Genomic DNA, 21,629 nt, shown 5'->3' on the forward strand with positions numbered 1-21,629 from the left:
TAGACTTACTGTTAAACACAAAGAGTATACACGGAAACTCGTTTCATTAGAAAAGTTGAGGTATACACAGAGAATCCTTAAAAAGTTTTTACATCATTCTTCTTTGGGAGCGAAAGTAGGAACAGCATCAGGGGACTCGGTAGATGCGGACTCGGCAGATTGTGCATTATCCGGTTCAGTCTCGGTACCTTGACGCTATTGACCAGAGAAGGGGTCATAGAAAAATTCTTTTATCCCTGCTGCATCAGGCATTTGTTCTTGGCCCAAGTTCACCAGTTGCGCCATAGTTGCATCCGAACAAGGGATGTCCTCGATCTTCACCTTGTCGAGATTTATTTTCTGGATCGAGTCCTTAGCCCATGCCCTAAAGGTTTCGAAGCCCAGGATAAGCCCGTCGGCCTAGGCAAAGTTTCGAACCCATAAGGCAAAGGACAGCTGATGCAAATAAGTGGCAGCTCTGGTTTTGGCCTCCTTTAGCTGAGCCCTCACCTGGACATACTTGCCTTTGAAGAACTTGAGTTTTTCCACGGCAACCACTGTGGCTTCATTCGCCTTCACCACCAAGGCTTTCTGGTCCAAGATTTCATCATGAGCCAATTTCAGCTAATCCGAGACCCCAGTGTGAGTTTCTTCCAGCTGATTCAAGTCTTCTTTTGTGATATAATTGTCCTCATGGAGTCGATTTACTTCAGCTCGAAGACCTTCAATCTCAGCCGATAGCTCTGTGATCTTAGACTTCCGCCCTTGCCCGAGCCGCAGCCGCCTCGGAAGTCTCGGCTTGCATTATTGACTGCTGTTGACCTGAGAGAAGCAGCTATTCATCTTGCTTGGCTTAGTTTCACATTCTCAGCTTCCAGATCAGCGACCTTGCCTTCGAGATTGCTTGTTTTGGTGGCCGAGTCCTTGGCCGCCTTCCGGAAGTAACAATATATGATCAGCGACTTCATGATGCTCTGCAACAAGAATTTCATTAGCATATGTATATATAAAGAGAAACAAGGGGAAAGATATTATACTTACAAAAAGTTGAAAGAAAATCATCTGCTCAGTCATGCTTTAAGTAGATATGTCACGCTCCATCGTAAGGTTCTCATGTGGAATCAAATCCACTAGTGTTAAGAAAGGATTGCCTTTCATGTCACCACTGAACTTTGCCAGGGGCCCGCCGACAGTCCAATTCATTCCTTGAGGCCTTACTGGTGAGATAGAAGAAGATGAGGTCTCGGCAGCAGAGCCTCTCTTGGCAACCGAGACCCTCTCGGCAGCAAAGCCTCTTTCGGCAGCCTTCTTAGCAGGTATGGGTGTCGACAGCCGAGCCTTTGCTTGTTTTGAAGCACGGGCTTCCGATTCCTCCTCAGCAATAGGGGTATAGGTCGAGCTTCCTTGGCAGTTGCAGTGGGCCCCTCAGTCTTTTCTTGCACCATCCCTACGAAACTATCTGAATGCACCTCTAACTCAATCTCATCCAAGATGTGTTGGATATCTGAGCCTAGAGGTTGGAGTGATGTAGACCCAATGGGGATTGCGGTCTCAGCCCCAGCTCCAGTCGAGACCAAAGGAGTAGCATTTAACGGCCGCGCCGTGACGGGCTCGTTTGTAAGAAAAGCCTCGACCTCTGCTATTGGTTTCACCACAGGTCCAGGGCCGGTCTTTCGACTGGCAGCCAAGAAGCTGGCAAATTGATCCTGCACCTTTGCTTCTGCCGCTTTTATCAGTTTCCTCTTTTTCAATTAAGGGGCTTCGGGCTCTTCGGGCTCTTCGAGCTCATCTACCAAGCGTAAAGCCCTGGCTTCCCGAGGAGGAGTGTTAAGTTTTTTAGCCCTAGTTTCCATTTTCAAGGGCCTAGTAGTTCGAAATTGCGGTGCAAGTTGGACCACTTCCTCGCTTATCTTTAAAGCCCCACCTGTTCGAAGTGGGAAATTCTTCTGTTTAGGTAGCTCAATTACTTTGGCTTTGCCTTTATCAAGCCTGGGCTTCTGAGGGGTAGCTCCACGGGTGTTAGCTGCTGGAAGGTCCGAGACAACAAGCTTTGGGTCCCGGACAATCACAGAAGCAAGCCTCTTTTTTGCTCCACCACTCCCCGGCGCCTCCTTGAGTGACGAGGCCTCTCCCTTCTGAGGCCATATTAATTAACAAAGAATAGTTCAGCAGACTCTCATGTTTCTGAGTCCACGCCAAAACGTCGTTCACACAGCGTCGCTCATCGTCGGTGATGATGGGCTCTTTGGACTCGTTCTCGGCGGGAATAGAGGTTTCCCGAGGTACTCTCGGGCCTTTGGTAACTTTAGTAGGATGAAACTCCCACTGACCTGTAGCAAAAAAGTATATGGTTTTCCACGCATGGTTGCTAGAATATTTGCCGTCCACATGAATGAATTTTCCCCGTCGTGACTGGAAGTTATATAAGCCCTCGCACTTCGGGTTCTTTTGGAGCCGATATACCCATAAAAACTCTTGGGCAGAGAGATAATTCCTCGGTCCGAGCGCCATAGGCCACAGTAACATGCAGGCGTAGATAACCCTCCATGCGTTGGGCACAATCTGATGCGGAGCCAGATTCAAATAGCTCAGCAATTCTCGCACTGTCGACGGGAAGGGCAGTCGGAAACCAGCGCGAAACATAGTCTCGTGTAGACGAACTTCGTGCGCATCAGCACGGACTATAGCGCCGACCTATTCGTCGTCAAACTGCTGCTTCACTGATTTGGGAATAAAACACTCTTCCCGTATTCTAGCTTCATCGGCCCTAGTTAAAGATGGCCGCCAGCAAGCTGGATAAGTGTTGCCACCAAGGCCGTCTGAGCCTGATCCCTCATTGCCAGACATGATGATGTAAGGAAAAGAAGAAAGAAAGCTCTTGGAGAGGAAGCAGAAAGAGCTCTGACAAGGAGATAGAGGAAATAGGTCCAAAATGGGAAGTCTACAGCCTTTTAAAGACTGGCCTCGGTAATATGCGCATTAAATGCGCCGAGAGGAGCACGCCGGTGCAGGTGACACGTAGAGGCACTCGAGTACCTTGTTTAATGAACCGACACCGTCTCGGGAATACCAACCGAAGCTGCTCAAAATTTGAAATTCAAATTTCAAAAGTTTTTCCCGCCTCAGTGGTCTGAGATGGAACCCAAAAGATCACAAATCGTCTCGGATGTCTCCATCTGGGGATAGCCTCGGAAGATAGATCTATTCCTGCAGACATGAAATTTCCTTGGTTCTAAGAACATGAAAATTGGGAGGTAACTGTTGGGTCATAGATCAAACCATTCAATATCTGGTAATCCTAGGGCCCAGGCCCAGTAAAGGATTTGGACAGGCAAGTTCGAGACCTACATATTCGAGACCCTCATGACCGAGACCGTTATGGTCGAGACCTATGGGATCTGAGACCCTTGTGCCGAGACTGTGAAAGTCTGAGACTAACTCAGGACATGCAGGCCTCGGCTACAAGGATAACTCGGGTATCTTAAAAGATACAACCGTTAACAGATAAGTGATCTTGTTTATTCAAAAGCTGCCATATCTATTTATAGTCTAGATTATCTATATATCAATCAAGATACACCAGTTAACATCTAAGATCATGAAGGCGATCGAGTCCCACTCGGACGCTCTAACTTAGCATGGCCCAAAAGCTATAATGCTTATCCCCTGATCTTAGGCCACGAAGATCACGGAATAGCTAACAAACATGATCCTTCATTTAAATGTTTGCACAGCTAATATCAAGGGATAAGATTCTTGAATGTGTGGGAAATCAAACTTTCTCCCTGCATATAAATACAAGTCATGTTATCAATGCAGAGGTAATCGCAACTTTTGCTATCTAAGCTCTGTGATTAATATCTTTTCTCTTTCCCATTCTGACTTAGGCATCGGAGTGTCCCCGCCGGCTCACCCCCGGTCTCTTCGATCCTTCCTTCTTCTTTGTTGTGCAGTCAAATCATCTGTGTGTTGGTCAACTCAAACTCGGCAGGCGTGCCACGTCATCATCAGGAAAGCTGTCCATCAACAATGGTGAACTCTCAAGCATAATTGCCTGTGCACTGGCGTCCTTGAAGGATGTACCTGTTCCATCGGAAGTTCTTGATAAGGTTAGTAAGAGGGAGAATGGAATGGCCACCAAGTCTTTTGAAAGTTTATACAGCCTAGGTCGAAGTTCTGCCAGTACTTACCCGCCTTGGTCTTCAAATTGTTCTTCAGATTCAGATTCAGATTCAGATTCAGTCCATTCTACACCAAGCATTTCTTTAGAAGATCCACGGTTCTCCAGTTTTGATGGGTTGAATTTGTTGGATTCTCTAGTCCCCCCAAATCCTTTTAATCCAGTTGTCAATCTGCTTGGGAAGGGTAAATATACTGTAGCTTGTCTCTATGCGAATGAATTCCGTGATCTTCGCCATCGCTGCTGCCCATCTGAGGTTGATTATATTGCTTCCCTAAGCCGTTGTAGGAACTGGGATGCCAAAGGTGGGAAGAGCAAATCATTTTTTGCTAAAACACTAGATGACAGGTTTATTATAAACAAAATTAAAAAGACAGAATTTCATTCATTTATGAAGTTTGCTCGGGACTATTTCAAGTACATGAATCAGTCATTTGAGTTGGGGAACCAAACATGCCTTGCAAAAGTTCTTGGGATCTCTCAGGTTTGTTAGTGTTGATGCACAGTTTTCCTGATGATGACGTGATACGCCTGCCAAGTTTGAGTTGACCAACACACGAGTGATTTGACTACACAACAAAGAAGAAAGAAGGATCGAAGAGAGACCGGGGGTGAGCCGGCGGGGACACCCCGATGCCTAAGTCAGAATGAGAAGGAGAATAAGCAACAAAGGAAAGATTGAATGTCAAAGTTGCGCTTACCTCAATCTGAAGAGATCATCTGTCTTTTATAGGCATGAAGTAGTAGAAGTCCCTTCATCAATGAGTCACTCTTCCCTGAGTTTCTGCAATGCAGTTACTGATAAGGGATTTGGGTGATCACCTTTTCCGAGATTTAATGATTAATTTATTAAACATCTGTGTGAAGATATACGTCTTAATTCTAATAAAAGAAATAAAGAGTGTCTTACATGTTTATCCGCAAAAGGGGAGTGAGAAAGGTCGGTCTTTGCCCTCCTAATTCTTATAAAAGAAAGAAAGGAAGCGAGCGAAAATGCTTCCAAACACTTGATAAGAAAGCGTTACAATCATACCATCACCTTGGTGCTCCATTAGGTCCCTCGTGGCGTCCTACTTGATTATTATTTACCACTCTTGCTGACGAAAAAAGAAAAAGAAAAACACTGGAGCTTATTTCTGATCCAACTACAAGGAAGCAGCCATCAATATATGAAAATTTCAAGGAAATTGGTTAGGTCTAATACTTGGGCTGTCTTTTTCAAATTTGTTATGCTACGGGGTTGACATAATTTTTCAAGAATAGGAATATTATAAAGCCATTATTATTACTCTCCAGTATGTATAAAATGTAAACGTTCAACAGTACAAAAAAAAAAACCTGAAATTTTCATCATGGACTATTTTCCAGATATGGAAGAGCTTCCATTAATTAAGCGAACATAAATTAGGGATTTTCCAAGACACTTTGAAATCAGACACTCCCAGAAGGGGCTATTTGAGACAGATTATCTGACTAGGCAGGCCCCCAAGATAAATACTATAACAGTTTAGTTTCGTCTCCCTCTATCGGACATATATAATAGAGTTATAGCCTTTTATGGGAATCAAGAAATTGCACCAGTAATATCGAAAGCCATCACAGAGATTCTGAAGTTCTTCAATCAATATATTTATACAAATTGTTGAAATCTTGGGTGAAAAAAACCCTAAAATTTCAAACTGATTTATGTCATACTGTGACTTCGAAGTTTATACGACTTTAATTTATTTGCTCTACAGAGAGAGAGAGGAATGGTATGCACAAGAACTCGAAGAGACTATTCACTATTAATAAAAATAAATAAATACAAATGGGAGTTTTCCATAAAAGAAGGTTAACAGGTCTATACAAATGACAGCATCGTTTCTCTGATCCACACAAATGTATTGAAATTGCACTACTAAGTCAGCTTTCGCCACAGAGATCCCTTGGAGACTGATAAGCACTTCACTTTTGTAAAAACAAAACCTGCCTTTGGAGGGTTCCCATCGACTAGAGAATTCTCGTAAATCTCTTTGCACTCTTGTACTACCTGTTTGGCAAAGATAACGGACAATATTCAAAACCACCGAAGTTTAGGTCCATGTAACATATATAAAGCAGCGCCACTTTTCATAAGTCAGTTAGTTGCATGATTACATTGAACCCATTCTGTTAAATCACTGTCCAGTAATTGGGTTCCCATGGGGCATCATAATACATCCCAAGAAAATCTTTAGACCTTCTCGTATTTTAGCGTCCAACAGTATAGTTTTGATTGATATTGAGGAAAGAATGATAAGGTTGGACATACCTCCTTAGCATCCTTCCTTGGTATGCCTTCCCGTAGTCCAACAAGCTTCTCAACAACCTCAGGCTGTAATAGGAAAACATCGAGATTTTTATACCAGAAAATTACCTTTAGGGCCAGATTTCTAATACCTTACTTTTTGTGGCAAAAAATTAGCATAAACTAAAGAGAGTACTGAAATTCCTAACTTAATATTATGTCTTACTTTCAATTACCTTGGGCTAGTGCTCTTATTTGCAGTTGACAGATACATTAAAATAAAAACAGTGAACCAGAAGTTTATTAATAACATGACAGGGAAGAGCATGGATGAGATGGTAACCAACAATTTAATTTTTCAAGATACAAAATAAACTTCAAAGACATTTGATTTATTTAGGGAAAACTAACCTTACCCCATCAATCTACCACTAAATTTGCAATGTCCCCCCAATATTCAATTTGGTTAATCTACCATTTGGGGGTTACAATGTCCCCTTTCTGCGAGTAAAAATGACAACAATACCCTCCATGATATAAAAAGTTCTGGAAAAAAATTTAGAAAAGTGGCCGTGGGGTCACTCAAGTAATTGTTTTCCTACTTTTTTGTTTTGTTTTTTTTTTTTGTTTTTTTTTTCTGAATTGTTATTTTTGCCATTTTTGACATTACAACCCCAATGGTACATTAAGCAAATTAAAAGATTGGGGGACATTGCAAATTGTATGGTAGATTGAGGGAGTATTAAGGTGCAGTTTCCCATTTATTTAAGATGTAAGTCTTGAAAGAAAATAGTGTTTCCAGATTTTCAGTAGCAAAATTGTCATGGAAAAATAAGTCTTTATTAATAGAGGAGATTACCGGGCAGTCGGGTTGATGTTCAAGAATATTTGTGTAAATGAGTGTGAAGGTATCCAGGCTCTCTGCTGAAGCAAGTTCTCTTAAATCACTCAGTATCCTAACTCTGTTTTCAACTTTCTGCAATCCGAGTCAGGAAAATTAGCACAAAGAAGCATTACAAGAAACTGAGAGATATATCTAACCAAGAATAAAACAGTTATTATCTTCATGAAACAAATTTACTTCAACATAAGAGCACATATCTTTTGGGATTTTTTTTTTTTTTTTTTTGGGGTGGGGATGGAATTGTCCAAAACATAAACAGCACTTACAGAAACACTTATATATTCCCTAAAAAAGTCCATGAGAACCTCTTCGTCTTGCCTCATCCGTTCTATGGTTTCTTCCTTGATGTAATTTCTCTACAGGCATAAGCATCATTAAGATGATCATGCTTTAGAAATAAAAATAACAATACAAATTACAGGAGTATACATCGTCAACTTTAATGTGAAATAAAAACCTCTGTTAGAAGATGATCAACATAAACAATGACAGTTTCCTCCAGGCAAGCTTCAACAAATCTCCTAAATGATCTTTCTTCAATGTACCTTAAATACAGAATTAACGACCCAATAATAAGTGTTCCAACCGACATACAATACTAACAGAAACATCATCATTCCAAAGTGGTAATAAAGAATCTTTTTATTCTGCAACAACAAATTTTGTTATAAATGTGGCAGAGTCTCAAAATTGGTGAGAATCAAACAAGTCTAAGTCAAACTAATGAATGGATTAGGGGTAAACTAAAACAAATGATGAGATTGAAGGAAGAATTAGGCACATGCATGTAAATTAACAACACACCAGAAATTATACCTGACATGTTCAAGGAACAGATCATTGCTGAAGAATCTCATAAATTCTAATTAAAATATTTGTCGATATTAAACTGAAGAACACCATGCACCAACCATGAGGAGCTTTCCTCTAGTGAAATGTGAAACACCCCTCTTTATTTCATAATCCAGACAGGAAAACAAGGAAACAAGCAACAGGAATACAAGAGGAGGGTATCAGGGCAGTTGGGAAGGGGAAGGGGGGAGGGGGGAATTAACATTTGCCCCAGCCAAAAGGCAATTCCGGAAATGAGAGCAACGAAAAAGCAAAGGCTACAGCAAGGACAACAGTAGCAATGATGACCCGAAAACAACAGTTTTCCATGGCAACTGAAAGGAATTAGGGTTTTAACAATGCCAGTGAAGAGAGTGAAAATAAGACTGAAGCGAAATTGACAATGAATAGGGTTGGCACTGAGATCCATTGAAGAAGGAGATAGACAAAACAAGGTGAAGAATCACTCCGAGAAAATCAGGGAGGGATTCTGATAGAGAATATAGGCCACAATATTTGATGCTCTAATACACATTGCGTTGATATATACAGATTAGGTGGATGACATCAACGAAATAGGGGGTTTCCATAGTAAAACAACCTTCAGAAATAAAAGTATTAAAAAGGATAAACAGTATGGTTTATTGCGTGGATAAAGACAGACAAGTTGGGAAGAGAGGGAAACAAGAAATATCATAAGATCAACATGGTACAACACCGACAATCACAATATATATATATAATATTACATCTCCAATAACCAAAATTTAACATTTTAAATAATTTTAGGGTGGCTAAACATGTTAAATAGGCCAAAACGTTCCAACAGTTTCATACTTGGGTGCATACATACGTTCAATAGCTGTGCAAAAATTTCACAACAATGGTTAATAAAAAGTAGGTTGAAAAAGAATTAAAATTTAATATATAGAATGGTTTTAGGGTGGCTAAATCTGTGACAATTAACATTTTAAGAATGTATTTGTTGTTTAAAGTTGGTTTAATTCGATCCACCTCACTCCTGCTGTCATTCTACATTTCATACCCTTTTCGGTACTCATCATACTAAATTTTGGAATTCATCATATCAAACAATGAGATCAGCCATTAAACATAGCTTCATGCTTTCTCCTTGTTGTTGACCAAGAAACAAGGTATATTCGTATAAAGTAGGAAATCCAATCATCTTATTAAATCCTCAAGTTGGTCCCCAACCAGCTGAAAGAGTTGCTAGTCAGTCTCATCTTGATACAAAGTGACGGTCAAGATTAAAACTGTAGCAAAAAACTCATCAATGTACAATGCCAGCCTGATACACGCATAAGCTAGTATCAAGGATACTAGATGGTTGTAACATAGAATAAAGGGGACATAGTAAAGGCTGTAAATCCTGTCCATGTCAATAAACTACTTGTGAGTTGAAAACAATATAGGAACACCATTATTGTTTTAGAATGTATCTTTGACTTGGGGGTTGAACCAACAATATCCACTATACTGAAATATTAGGACAGTGAAAATATAAGGTTTCCGAGGTCAGAAAAGAAGATAACTCACATCTTCACATCTGTGAAATAATCACTAAATGTTGCAACGAGGTACTCAGTAACCTGTCCTTCGCACCACTCTGGAATATGCAAAAGGAGAAAACCCAACTCAGATGCAAAAAGAGGTGTTTAAAGAAATACTAAGAAGACTTATTGTCATTTCCAACTAAAAGAATTTCATCATTAACAGGTGCGGAAAGTTGTAGCAGAATAGCAATGATTGCATGATTCCAAATCCCTAATTGATTAGACTCGGAAGCAAAATGTATCAAGTTGTTCCATGGGGCCACAGCCTCATGAATTGCCAAGTTATTGAAAGGTTAAACATGAATTTCTAAATGGCTTTTAATTTAATTTTGGATGCTTCCTGTGGTTCTGCATGATACTATGAGAACCCCACATATCACTCAAAATACATGCATCCACTGATCCACACATGGGCTGGTTAACTCATACAAAATGACTTCTCTATTTCAAATCTGTTAACATTTTTCGTATTGACAAATTCAGTGTCAAAACATATTTGGTAGTAAGTTTTAAGTTTAGGGTTAATTCGGTGCAAAAGTTGATCAAAGACATGATAATTCAATTTTGTGTATGCTGTCCAACATAGACCTAGTCAGATAAAAACAACCATGTCTTTTGATTCCAACATCAAATGAAGGCAAACTTAGTGGCATTGGAAAGCTAATTCAAAATGCTACAACTTTTTATTTCACGAAGCTGGACAGGATAGCTTGTTCGCTGGGTATCCGGACGAGATGAAGATCACAATTTGGTAGAATCACTCATTTGTTGGCTTGTTTGCACCAGGTCCAGATGCAGCCTGCGAAAAAGTTGTAAAACCCTAACCAACTTAGTCTAAAAAGAATGTTACAGGTTTTGGAGCCGTTGCGGTGCGAGGTGAACGTGTTGTTTACCGAGATTACGAGAGTGGGTCTTCAAAGTTACAAAGGTTTAGTAACTAGAAGAATCTGCAGCACAAGTCTTCTACAATTGATGGCTTTTGGGTTGGCTAACACCAAAGTGGTTTTACTATTTGTAGGTTTTCATTACGTAATCAAAATCTCTGTGTTGATTTGTTTTATGCTTGCTTTGATTTTGGTTTTCATATTTTAGGTGTTTTGACTTTAAAGTTAATAACTTTATTAATCTTGATTGTTAAGATTAAGATATTCACTGTTTGTTACAACTTTGGGTCTAAATCCAAAATTTCAATTGGTATCAAAGCCTTGGTTCACTGTTGATTGGATTAATTTTCTTAGTGTGATCCTTGATCCCTTTATCACGTTTCAATCTCAATCAGTTCCCCTTATTTTGATGACAATAATTATACCCACTGAAAGATTCGCATGAGAGTGTTCCCGCAATCCTTGGATAAACACACATGGATCTCTATTGAGAGGGGTTGGAATAAACCCACTACTAATATTGACACATGGTCTAAGGATGAATTGACCGAATGCAACTAGAACAGTAAAGGGGTACATGCCATCTTTATGGTTGTTTCACTAGATGAGTTCAAGAGAATTTCAACGTGTGAAATTGCCAAAAAGGCATGAGATATTCTAGAAGTCACCCATGGAAGGGAAAAAAAAAGGTTAAAATATTCAAAACTTCATATGTCGACTTCTAGATTTGAAGAGATTAGAATGAAGGATGATGAAACTTTTGATGAATTCTACGCTTGTATCAATGATATTGTAAATAATTCTTTTAACCTAGGAGAGAAAATTCTTGACAATAGGATTGTTAGAAAAATTATGAGGTCTTTATCTGAGAGATTTAGACCTAAGGTCACTGCTAATGAGGTGAGCAAAGACCTTGATGCCATAAAAGTTGAAGAAGTTGTTGGTTTTTTGCAGAACTATGAACTCACCTTGCCTCGACCCAAGAAAAATAACTTGGCTTCAAAAATTGTGAGGGAAGAGGCCAATAACTCCGCTGATGATGAGGACTTGACATTACTTGCCATGAGATTCAAAAAGTTTCTCAAACTTAGGAAAGGTGACTTTAGCAGATCCCCTAAATCTCGTGAGACATTCAAGAGTGAAGCTGAGGGTAGTTCTCATGACGAGAAAAAGTTCAAGGGTAAGAAAGAGGAGAATACTCAACCTACATCTGGTGAAAAATTGAAGAATGACATTGAGAGTTCTCATGAAAAGAAAAAGTTCAAGGGTAAAAAAGAGAAGAATACTCCAGGCATCACGTGCCAAGGGTGTTTAGGATTTGGACATATTACAGCTGATTGTCCTAACTATAAAAGGTCCAAAGGCAAAGCCATGAATGTCACTTTAAGAGAGAGTCATCTGATGACACAAATCAGCCCAATGACAAGGGCAGTTTCATGGCATTCACCGCTTCTTTGAAGACTGATGATGGGTCTAGTGTGGATTATACACATGACCAAGGTGAATCATGTGGATGATACACTCAAATTCCTATCAGAACTCCGCACTTAAGCGTGTTTATGCAAGAGTAGTACAAAGATGGACGACCTCTTGAGAAGTTTGGTTCGAGAGAGCCAAAAGCGGACAATATTGTGTCATTGGAGTGGGGCGTTATACGAGTGCTCACACCACCCTTGATGCACCATCGAGGGTGGCCATGACCACCCTTGAGCTATCGGGGGTGGCCGCAACCACCCCTAGTGCTTCTGTTGAGGTGGTAGGCCCCCCATGGGAACGATTACTTCTTTTTTTTGTGCCCAAAACCAAATTTTTTTTTTTAAAAAAAAGCGTATTTTTCGGAAAAACACTTTTAGGGCTATTCCATTAGCTATTCTATTTCCAGGTCAATTCTTGCATACCAAACATGCCTTAAGAGTAAAAATTACTTCACCTTTCTGATAAAGCTTAACAGAACTCCCGCACCCCAAGATCGTCAAATATGGTAAAGATAAGAACCACATGTGAAAGATACGAAATGGTTAAAATCCCTTACCTTCCTGATATAGTTTGATGAGCAACTCCTGCACCCCTGGATCTTCAAATATTACACGAACAGTTTGATGCACAGATTCCTATAATCAATGTGGAATTTAAAGATAAGTTTCAACAAACTATTTCAAACACATTATACACATCATGATTTATCATGCATACTAATACACTACGAACAGCAGATAGAACAGCTTTTTGGTGCATGAAGAACTAGACAGAAATTCAAGATTGAACAGATTTGAATGAATCTGGTAAAAGATTCTCTACAAAACAATTATGTTTTATCTTTCAAATGCAACAAAATCACGCACACAGTTTCTCGCTTTCAATTCAATCAATTGATCCATAGCTGCCAATATATCTTATGATGGATTATTCTGAAGCGTACCAAAATTCATTCCCTGATTCATATTTTAACATAAGAATACAAATAAATAAATAACTAATTAGTCATAGCATCCAGACTCTGTTTTACACAAAAAAAATATGTAAGCTGGCCGGCTGGTAGGGTCTATTGCCACCTTTGAACCACTCAACTCAACTACACTTTAATCCCAATTAAATAAAAGTTAACTTTATGAATCATTTTTCAACTAATCGGGTCTGGCCATATGCATTATTTTCCATATTTTATCTTATCTAGAATCATTCTCTCTGTCATCCCCTATTTATCATATTCTTTTTGATAAGTAATAATGCATTAAAGAGCACAGAGGGGCGCAACTCAAGTACACAGGGAGTATACAAGAGAGCGACTAAGCTGGGGAGAGAGAAGAAGAGAACATAGAGAGGAAATCAGGAAAATTAATCACTATAGGAACAAGCCAGCCTGCAGTCCAAGTAAAAAGAGTGTACAAAAAGAAATGAACAAAGTCCTCAAGGGTCCTCGATAAATCCTCAAAGCATCTCGCATTTCTCTCCTTCCAAAGGCACCATAAAAGACAAAGGGGAGCCATCTTCCACACCACGGCACTACTAGATCTCCCACCCGACCACCAACTGGCAAACAAATCCTTGACACTTCTAGGCATAACCCAACTTGAAGCGAGAGAAAATAACCTCCCACAACTTGCGCCAACCCCACAATGAAGATAAAGATGATCCACAGACTCCCCATCCGTTTCACACATACAGCAACGATTAATCACCACAATACCTCTCTTCCGAACATTATCCAAAGTGAGATTTCCCAAGGGCGGCCAACCAAGCAAAAAAGGCCACTCTCGAAGGAGCCTTTGTGCGCCAAATACTTTTCCAAGGAAAGTGATTGGACTCTTTTGAGACAAGCATCCTATAAAAAGAGCGAACCTCAAACTTCCCTTTTCTTGAAGGGTCCACCACATCCGATCCTCCCCTTCCCCACGAATCGAGGACGAATACAAGAGCGAGAAGAGGGAGGCTAAGACCATCTCCTCCCAATCATGAATTCTACGGGTAAAAGTGACATTCCAGTGAACCATACCATTTAAACATTCCCGAATATCCGCTATGGAAGCATCCTTATTGCTAGCAATATTGAAAAGACCGGGAAAAGCTTCCTTGAGGGACATCTCGCCACACCAAGCATCCTCCCAAAACTTGACTTTCACTCCCAGTCCATGATCAAATCTAAAGTGGCTCTGAAACAACCCCCAACCCTTACAAATGTGTTTCCATAACCCCACCCCATGCGTTCCTCGAAGAACTTTAGAACGCCATCCACCCCAATCCACCCCATACTTTGCCACCAAAATACTTCTCCACCAAGCTTCTTCCTCATTTGCAAATCTCCATAACCATTTCCCCAAAAGAGCTTGATTAAAAAGACGCAAACTCCGAATCCCTAGACCACCCTCAGCAATCGGAGAACAAACCTCTTTCCAACTGACCAAGTGTAACTTAGGCTCGTTATTGAAACCCCCCCATAAAAAATCCCGTTGGATCTTCTCAATGCGTTTCGCCACAGAAACCGAAATAGGGAAAAGAGACAGAAAATAGGTGGAGAGATTGAATAAGGTGCTCTTGATGAGAGTGAGTCTCGCCCCCTTGGACAGATACGAGCGCTTCCAAGGGGCCAACCTTCTAGCAATCTTCTACAACAAATCATCCCAAATAGCCAAAAGCTTGAACGAAGCCCCTAGAGGAAGACCCAAATACCTCAAGGGCAAAGAACTAGTGCCACAACCCATAATACCAGCTAGCTCCCCTGTCACCACCGAACCTCCAACTGGGACCAAGACAGATTTGGCCCGGTTTACTTTTAACCCTGAGACCGCCTCGAAGCCAATAAGGAGGGCTTTAATAAATCTAACTTGGTCAGGAGTGGCCCCACAAAAAACCAGCGTATCATCAGCAAAGAGAAGGTGAGAAACATTTACCCGCTCAGGCTCTCTAGCACCCACATAGAAGCCATTGATGAAACCCCTACTGATGGAAGCATTAATCATCCTGCTGAACGCCTCCATGACCATGATGAACAAAAAAGGCGAAAGAGGATCACCTTGTCTCACCCCACGCGAACTCCCAAAGAACCCAGAGGAAGAGCCATTAATCAACACCGAAAACCGCACCGACAAGATACAATGCTCGATCCATGAACACCATTTCTCACCAAAACCACACCTCCTCAACAATTAGATTAAGAACTTACAGTTCAAATGATCATAAGCCTTCTCCATATCCAACTTACACGAGGCCGAGATCTCCAGATTTGATACGGCTGTCCAGGCATTCATTGGCTATAAGCACCGAGTCCAAAATATGTCTTCCTTTGACGAAAGCATTCTGCAGGTTGGAAATCACCCGATTCATGACTCTCCTCATTCTATTGGCTAGAACCTTCGCAATAATCTTATAGATGCCCCCCACAAGGCTGGTAGGGCGAAAATCCTTCAGATCGGAAGCCCCATGCGACTTCGGAATAAGAGCAATAAACGTAGCATTGAGGCTTTTTTCGAATTTACCTCGGTCATGGAACTCCAAAAACAGCCATGATGTCCAATTTGATCACCTCCCAACAATCCTGGAAGAAAGCCATGGAGAAACAATCCGGGCCTGGAGCCTTGTCCCTATCCATTTTTTTTACCACCTCCTACCCTATTTATCATATTCTTCTTCACTACTAATATTCTTTTGGCTGTCCTCTACCACTTTCCACTTTGAACTAAATCAATCTTTTTCAATGGTGCATTAATCAATCCCCATTGCACATGGCCAAATCATCTTAAATGAATCTCCATCTTTTTCTCCATAAGAGTTGCCTTTAACTTTTCAACAAGCAACTTTAGCCCTTATCTTTCCCACCTCTTCATACGAACCTAAGATTCATAACTCAATAAAATTACTAAGTTCTCCCTAATTCCTTGCATGACTGCCATTAAAGGCTAAATAAATAGAGCTATATCATCCACTTGCTTGGTTGCAACACCAAAGTTATGGTTCTATAGTTGTAAAGCAATAAGAAAAGGAACATGCAAAGTGAAGAAAACAGAAAGAAAGCTCTCATGTTTGCTCTTCCCACCCAGGTTAGATACAACCGAACCATTAAGCAAGTGCATCCTAACTTGACAGAAAGGCAGGACTACCTAGACCAAAGCATTTGTTTCTGATAAAATTGTTATCATGTATTTAGATCTATCATAGGTTAGATCTGAGGAATGGTACACAAAAGTTGGCAATGCTTTTGCACAAACCTGATTACATCTGAATGCAGAAAAGTGTTGCAGATAATCAAGGAGCAACACAATTCTAACCTTTTCTGAGCCACCAAAACCACAAAAATCAAACTCATCTACATAGACAATCATATGGTTTGAGAGAGGGTAAAATCGTAAATTATGGGGAAAATGGAGGAAGAGCCCTATCTGCCCAGTTTTGGGTGTATTGATTTTGGTGGCCCAAAGAGGTTTTGCTTCCCACTCCCTCCTCCAATCTCTCCCTCATTCTGTCCTACCAACCGAAGGATTTCTCTGCACCTCCTCTTCTTCCTCTGAATAAACATTGTCTTGGGAAATGGCCACCATCTAAGGAACTTTTTTTTTTTTTTTTGATAGGTAATCAAAGAAATAGCATTAAAAAAAGCGTCAAGCGCCCCTCAACATATAGGAAGTAGACAACGAGGACACCAAATCAGAAAGAAAAACGTAAAACAAGGGAAAACCCGCAAAAACCCAAAAACAGAAGAACCCCTAAACCGCACCACAGAAACCCAATGCCCGCAACTAAACCTGGGCTACATTACAAAACAACAAGGGCCCTCTTGCCTTTAACTCGGCTAGAGCCAACTCCCCTGACATCAAAATTGATCGAGCATTCTAAATTCTTATGATCTCTTTTTCCTCTTTGCTTAGAAGCAAAGACAGAGACCTTTTGCACCTCATCAACTAGAACCAAGAAATTCAAAGAATCCTTCTCGTCCCCTGTAAGAGACCCCCATCGTGTGATAACACGACCTTGCAACTTGCACTACCCCGGGGTAACCAACAACCCCTCCCTCAAGATCATCCCCCTCGGAATATTCACCCACCTCGTAGGCACGAGAAGACTGTTGATCCCTCCAAGACATACCAGGCAAATACTAAGGGGAGCACCCAAAAACCGAGGAGAACATGAACAACGGCCTAGGTGGCAACAACAAAAAACCCAAGCAACTTATCACCCATAAACCCATCAGCCAACAGAAATAAAAGACCAGACCCAACGCCACAAAAGGCCTGGGCAACCAAGGGGGTCTCTGGATCACACTAGAAGTGCTCGAGAGAAGGAAACCTCGCCGAAGAAAACTAGCCGGAGTAAACTTTCTAACCACTCCCCTCGACGTGGACTGGACTACAGTCTTGACCAACGGCTAAGAAGGAGCACCCAAAGACGACGCCGGCAGGACACTGAATGCCGCCACAGCCTCTGGTGGGCAACCAAGGGTCTCTGGACCACACCAATAAATAGGATTGCATAAATGATCAGCTTCATGTCCTTATCAACTTGCCTGAGTAGTGGATGAGCTTATTAAACACATTTAAGATGGGTCTCTTGGGCAACCAAGAAACTACATATAAAAGATATGAGTGCAGTCGAGATGATTTTGCGATGGATGTGTGACAACATTAGGAAAGAGTATAAGAAATGAAGTTATTCGGGAAAAGGTGTCAGTGGCACCAAACAAGGATAAAATGAGGAGTAATTTTAGATGCTTTGGACATATGCAACAGAGACCCACAAACGTCTGTGCAAAGAATTATTTAGATTAATATGGAAGGAGTTAAAAAGAAGAAAACTTAAGCAAAAAATGACATCAATAGAAGGTATAGTACAAACATTGTTTTCAGAAAGGTAAATAGGGACATGGTTCTACATAAGACTGGGTGATGTTAAAAAATCCACGTAAATGATCCCAGTTAATTGGAATTAAGGCTTAGTTAAGCTAATAGTAAAAAGCAATTAAATTCTCCAAAAAATCCAGAAGATCATGAAGCAGTAAGATAAATTTTATAAACATATTGATAACTTTCAGTGTTTTGATGAAGCCTAGGCTACTCTCCTGGTTCATGGGGTTGTGTTGTGGTTGTTTTTGTGGGTGTTTTTGTTTATGTGGGACTTTTGGGTGGTTATTGTTTCATCTTTCTGGGCTTTTACGGGTCTCTTTGGCTGGGTTTTTTGTTCTTCTTGATTCTTCTTTCTACGTGTTCCTTTTGTATATTTCCTATGTACTTAGGAGCGCCTTACGCTTTTAATGATATTTCTCGTTACTTAACAGAAAAAAAAAAAAAAAAAAAAAATTCCAAACTTTTCAGCAAGTCACCAAGTACAACTGTACAGTGCAGGAAGTTTTAATTAAATGATAAAGCATTAACTGGATCATGCTGTGAAAGAATAGTGCAGATACAGTATGTAGTTCATGATCCATGTAAAATTTGAGGAAAATACAAAAAACATAACATGAAAACCTTCAAAGTTGATCATACCTTTGCAACCTCTAGGAAACCCTTGCATGTGTCTTCAAAATTAACCTATAAATGAAATAGGAAAACCAATTTTAACAATGGAAAATGCCAACCACATATATTTAATATTTGTAACATATAAACTTCAAGCCAATGCGAAAAGATAAGAAAGCAAAACAAGATGGTTGAAGGGGCTGATGATGATGCCTACAACAGGAGAAAGAGTCGAAATGCAAAACTAACATCAGGATAGAAGCTAGAACATAATCTACACAATAACTCAAAAGGTATAATATTCTAAGAGGATTTAGGTGTGTTTGTTAAACCCTTTTTCTCTAGACATTGTAGCTGATGTGGATTGATGTGGAAAAAAGTAAGAGTGTCTAGTATAAAAAAGTAAAGAAGTGGTATAGAAAAGTGAAAAAAAATTATTTTGTAGTAATTTTTTTATTTAAATAGTAGTAAAAAGTAATGTTTTGATGTTGATTTTTTTAAAAAAAAGAAAGTGAATAGTGTTGAGGGAAGGGGAAGGGGTTTAAGAAACGGTGCCTTAGTTCCCAATAAATCTGAGTGGGACAGACTTAAAGAATCTATCTAAGTGGGCTTCGTGGTGGGCTTTACGATAGGAATAGTTATAGTTTAAAGGTTCATTATGGGAAGGCAAAGCTTTACGGTTTTGTATATAAATTCTGGTCTAGCATTGTAGTTTTCGTACTCTCTTTTCTCGTTTCTGATTTGTTGAGATTTTTCTCTTGTATACTTCCTGTGTACTTGGGTTGCGCCCCTTGTGTTTTTTATGATCTTGTTATTACTCATTGAAGAAAAAAGCGAATAAATTATGGCTTGAAGAGATAGTAAATAAAGGTTATAGGGGCTATTCTTTGAGAAAGGTGATTACAGAATTTACTGACAGCAGCTGTTTGAAGGGTATTGGGGTGTTTTTGAATGCTTCACTAATGGCTAGAGATTCAGGGAAACCCTAGGGCTTTAGAGTTCCAAAATATATACAATTTGGGGTTGTAAAGAAAGAAGAAAAAAGAGGAGGCTTTGTGGATACACCTCCGCTGGTGGTGTAGTTATGATTTCCAAGGATCACCTAGTTTTGTCTTATCTACGAAGACGAAAGCCGTGAACAATGACTTAAGATTTGGGGATGTAAAGAAAGAAGAAAAAAAGAGGAGGTTTTGTGGATACACCCGAGAGAGAGATAAAATGTTGTGGTTCCCAGTTCGTAACCACAGTTTTGAAGTAAAGAGCCATTACCATATTTTACAGTTTGGAGAGTCATCCCTTTTTCCTTGGAAAAGCATTTGAAAGGTAAAAGCTCCACCTCATATTGCTTTCTTCACTTGGACGACAACTTTGGGTAAAATTCTTACGATTGATAACCTCCAGAGATGGGGGTCTTACCATTGTCATTGGTGATGTCTTTGCAAGATGAGCGAGGAGACCGTAAACCACCTTCTCATTTATAGTGAGTTTACTAGCGAGATATGGCACCTGGTTCTTATCTTATTTGGAGTCTCATGGGTCATGCCTAGAAATGTTCTAGAGCTACTTCAATGTTGGTAGACATAACGGCAGAGTCAATCCAAATAGATCATATGGAAAGCCATCCCTTCTTTACTTATGTGGAGCATTTGGAGAGAAAGAAATAGACGTCGAAGACAGCGAGTCTAATGTGCTACAACTAAAATCTCCCATCTTGAATTCCCTTTTTGATTGGGTTGTTTCTTTTGTTCCCAATTTTTCTTCCCCTTGTAAATCTTGTTAACTTCTAGATTTTCAACCTCATTAAGATGGTTGCTTCTCTTATATACTTTTCGTGCGCAAGAGCTTTTCTTTTTCATCAATAAATTATTGTTCATCAAATGAAATTATATGAGTTTCTCTTCAGGAATTCAATGAGCCTTGCATGTTTGAGTAGTCTTTGAATTACTCATTCCTCACCTTGGTGACAAAGAAGAGAGGGGCAAGAATATCAGAGATTTTTGCCCGATTAGCTTGGTGAGGACTGGTGCCAACAGTACACACACACACACACAAAAAAAAAAAAGTAGCAACAACAACAAATAAGGTGGAGGTCTTAGGTCCAACCTGTTAGGGGGAAGGATTAGGGGAGTGGGAGGGCCACTCTCCATTTTGGCTTATTATCACAATTTTGTTTTAAAAATGAAATAAAAATGAAATAAAAAAGAAAGGAAGACAATGATGATGAAGAGGAAGAACAAAGAAGTCAGATTGATAATAATACAACCTGCTCGGCATAGTTTTGTGGAAGAGCTTCCGTGGTGCTATTACTTAGCTCCATTGCAAGATCATAGCAGCGTAGATTGTTGTTAACCTGTATACAAAGACAATAGCAGATATTATTATTTGTCTGTACACAACGTCGTTAGCAGAAATGTATAACAATTTAGGACATGTTTATGTAAAGTGTTTGGAAAGTTTTTCTATTCCTCTTTTCAAATGCTGAAACAAAATTTTCAGAAAATTGGTACCAAATGAAACACTTTTCAAAAACCAAAATACGAAACACTTATTAGAAAACTTCCCACACCTTCCTATAGGAATATTTTGAGAAAATACATACTTTCAAGTGTAAAGGTTGACTTGTTACTTACAAAAATATAATAAAAAAAAGAAACTACAAAAAAAAAAAAAAAAAAAAGGTAGCCACACGGACCCCCAATAGAGAAAAGCGGGTGGTTGTGTGGCCCCCCTCAACAGAGGCTGCAGCCACCCCCAATAGAAGAGAAGGGGGGTCGCACAGCCACTCCAACAACCCAAAAGGATAGAGGTGGCCGCACAACCATCCCAATAGGACAAAACTGGTAGGGGTGGCAGGACATTAGTGGTTGGGGTGGCCATGTGACCACCCCCAGTTTTTTCGCTTAAAAAAAACACTTCTCAAATTTTTGCTTTCCAAAAACACTAAAAAGTTTACCAAACAATTTCCTTCTATGGACCCCACGAACAACACTTTTCAAATGTGACCCACACTAAAACATTTCTCAATTTCCACCTCTAAAACTCTTTTCAATACACAATACAAACAC

At 40.0% G+C, this 21,629-nt stretch overlaps 1 protein-coding gene across 2 annotated transcripts in view; it reads right to left on the reverse strand.

The window, feature by feature from the left end:
• Positions 1–5,760: 5,760 nt before the first annotated feature.
• The window catches only part of LOC132180480 (exocyst complex component SEC6-like), a 42,157-nt gene continuing 26,288 nt past the window's right edge, over positions 5,761–21,629 (reverse strand). For both annotated transcript variants that reach the window (XM_059593316.1, XM_059593317.1), the window contains exons 18-26: positions 20,828–20,914; positions 18,592–18,636; positions 12,654–12,732; positions 9,721–9,790; positions 7,790–7,877; positions 7,599–7,688; positions 7,288–7,404; positions 6,453–6,515; positions 5,761–6,191 (exon numbers count right to left, since the gene is read on the reverse strand). In XM_059593316.1, coding sequence (XP_059449299.1) covers positions 6,060–6,191; positions 6,453–6,515; positions 7,288–7,404; positions 7,599–7,688; positions 7,790–7,877; positions 9,721–9,790; positions 12,654–12,732; positions 18,592–18,636; positions 20,828–20,914 — 771 coding nt within the window. In that variant the 3' untranslated portion in view covers positions 5,761–6,059. The remainder of the gene's footprint in view (positions 6,192–6,452; positions 6,516–7,287; positions 7,405–7,598; positions 7,689–7,789; positions 7,878–9,720; positions 9,791–12,653; positions 12,733–18,591; positions 18,637–20,827; positions 20,915–21,629) is intronic.

The sequence above is a fragment of the Corylus avellana genome, chromosome ca5, assembly GCF_901000735.1.
Source record: "Corylus avellana chromosome ca5, CavTom2PMs-1.0".
Classification (NCBI taxonomy): Eukaryota; Viridiplantae; Streptophyta; class Magnoliopsida; order Fagales; family Betulaceae; genus Corylus; species Corylus avellana.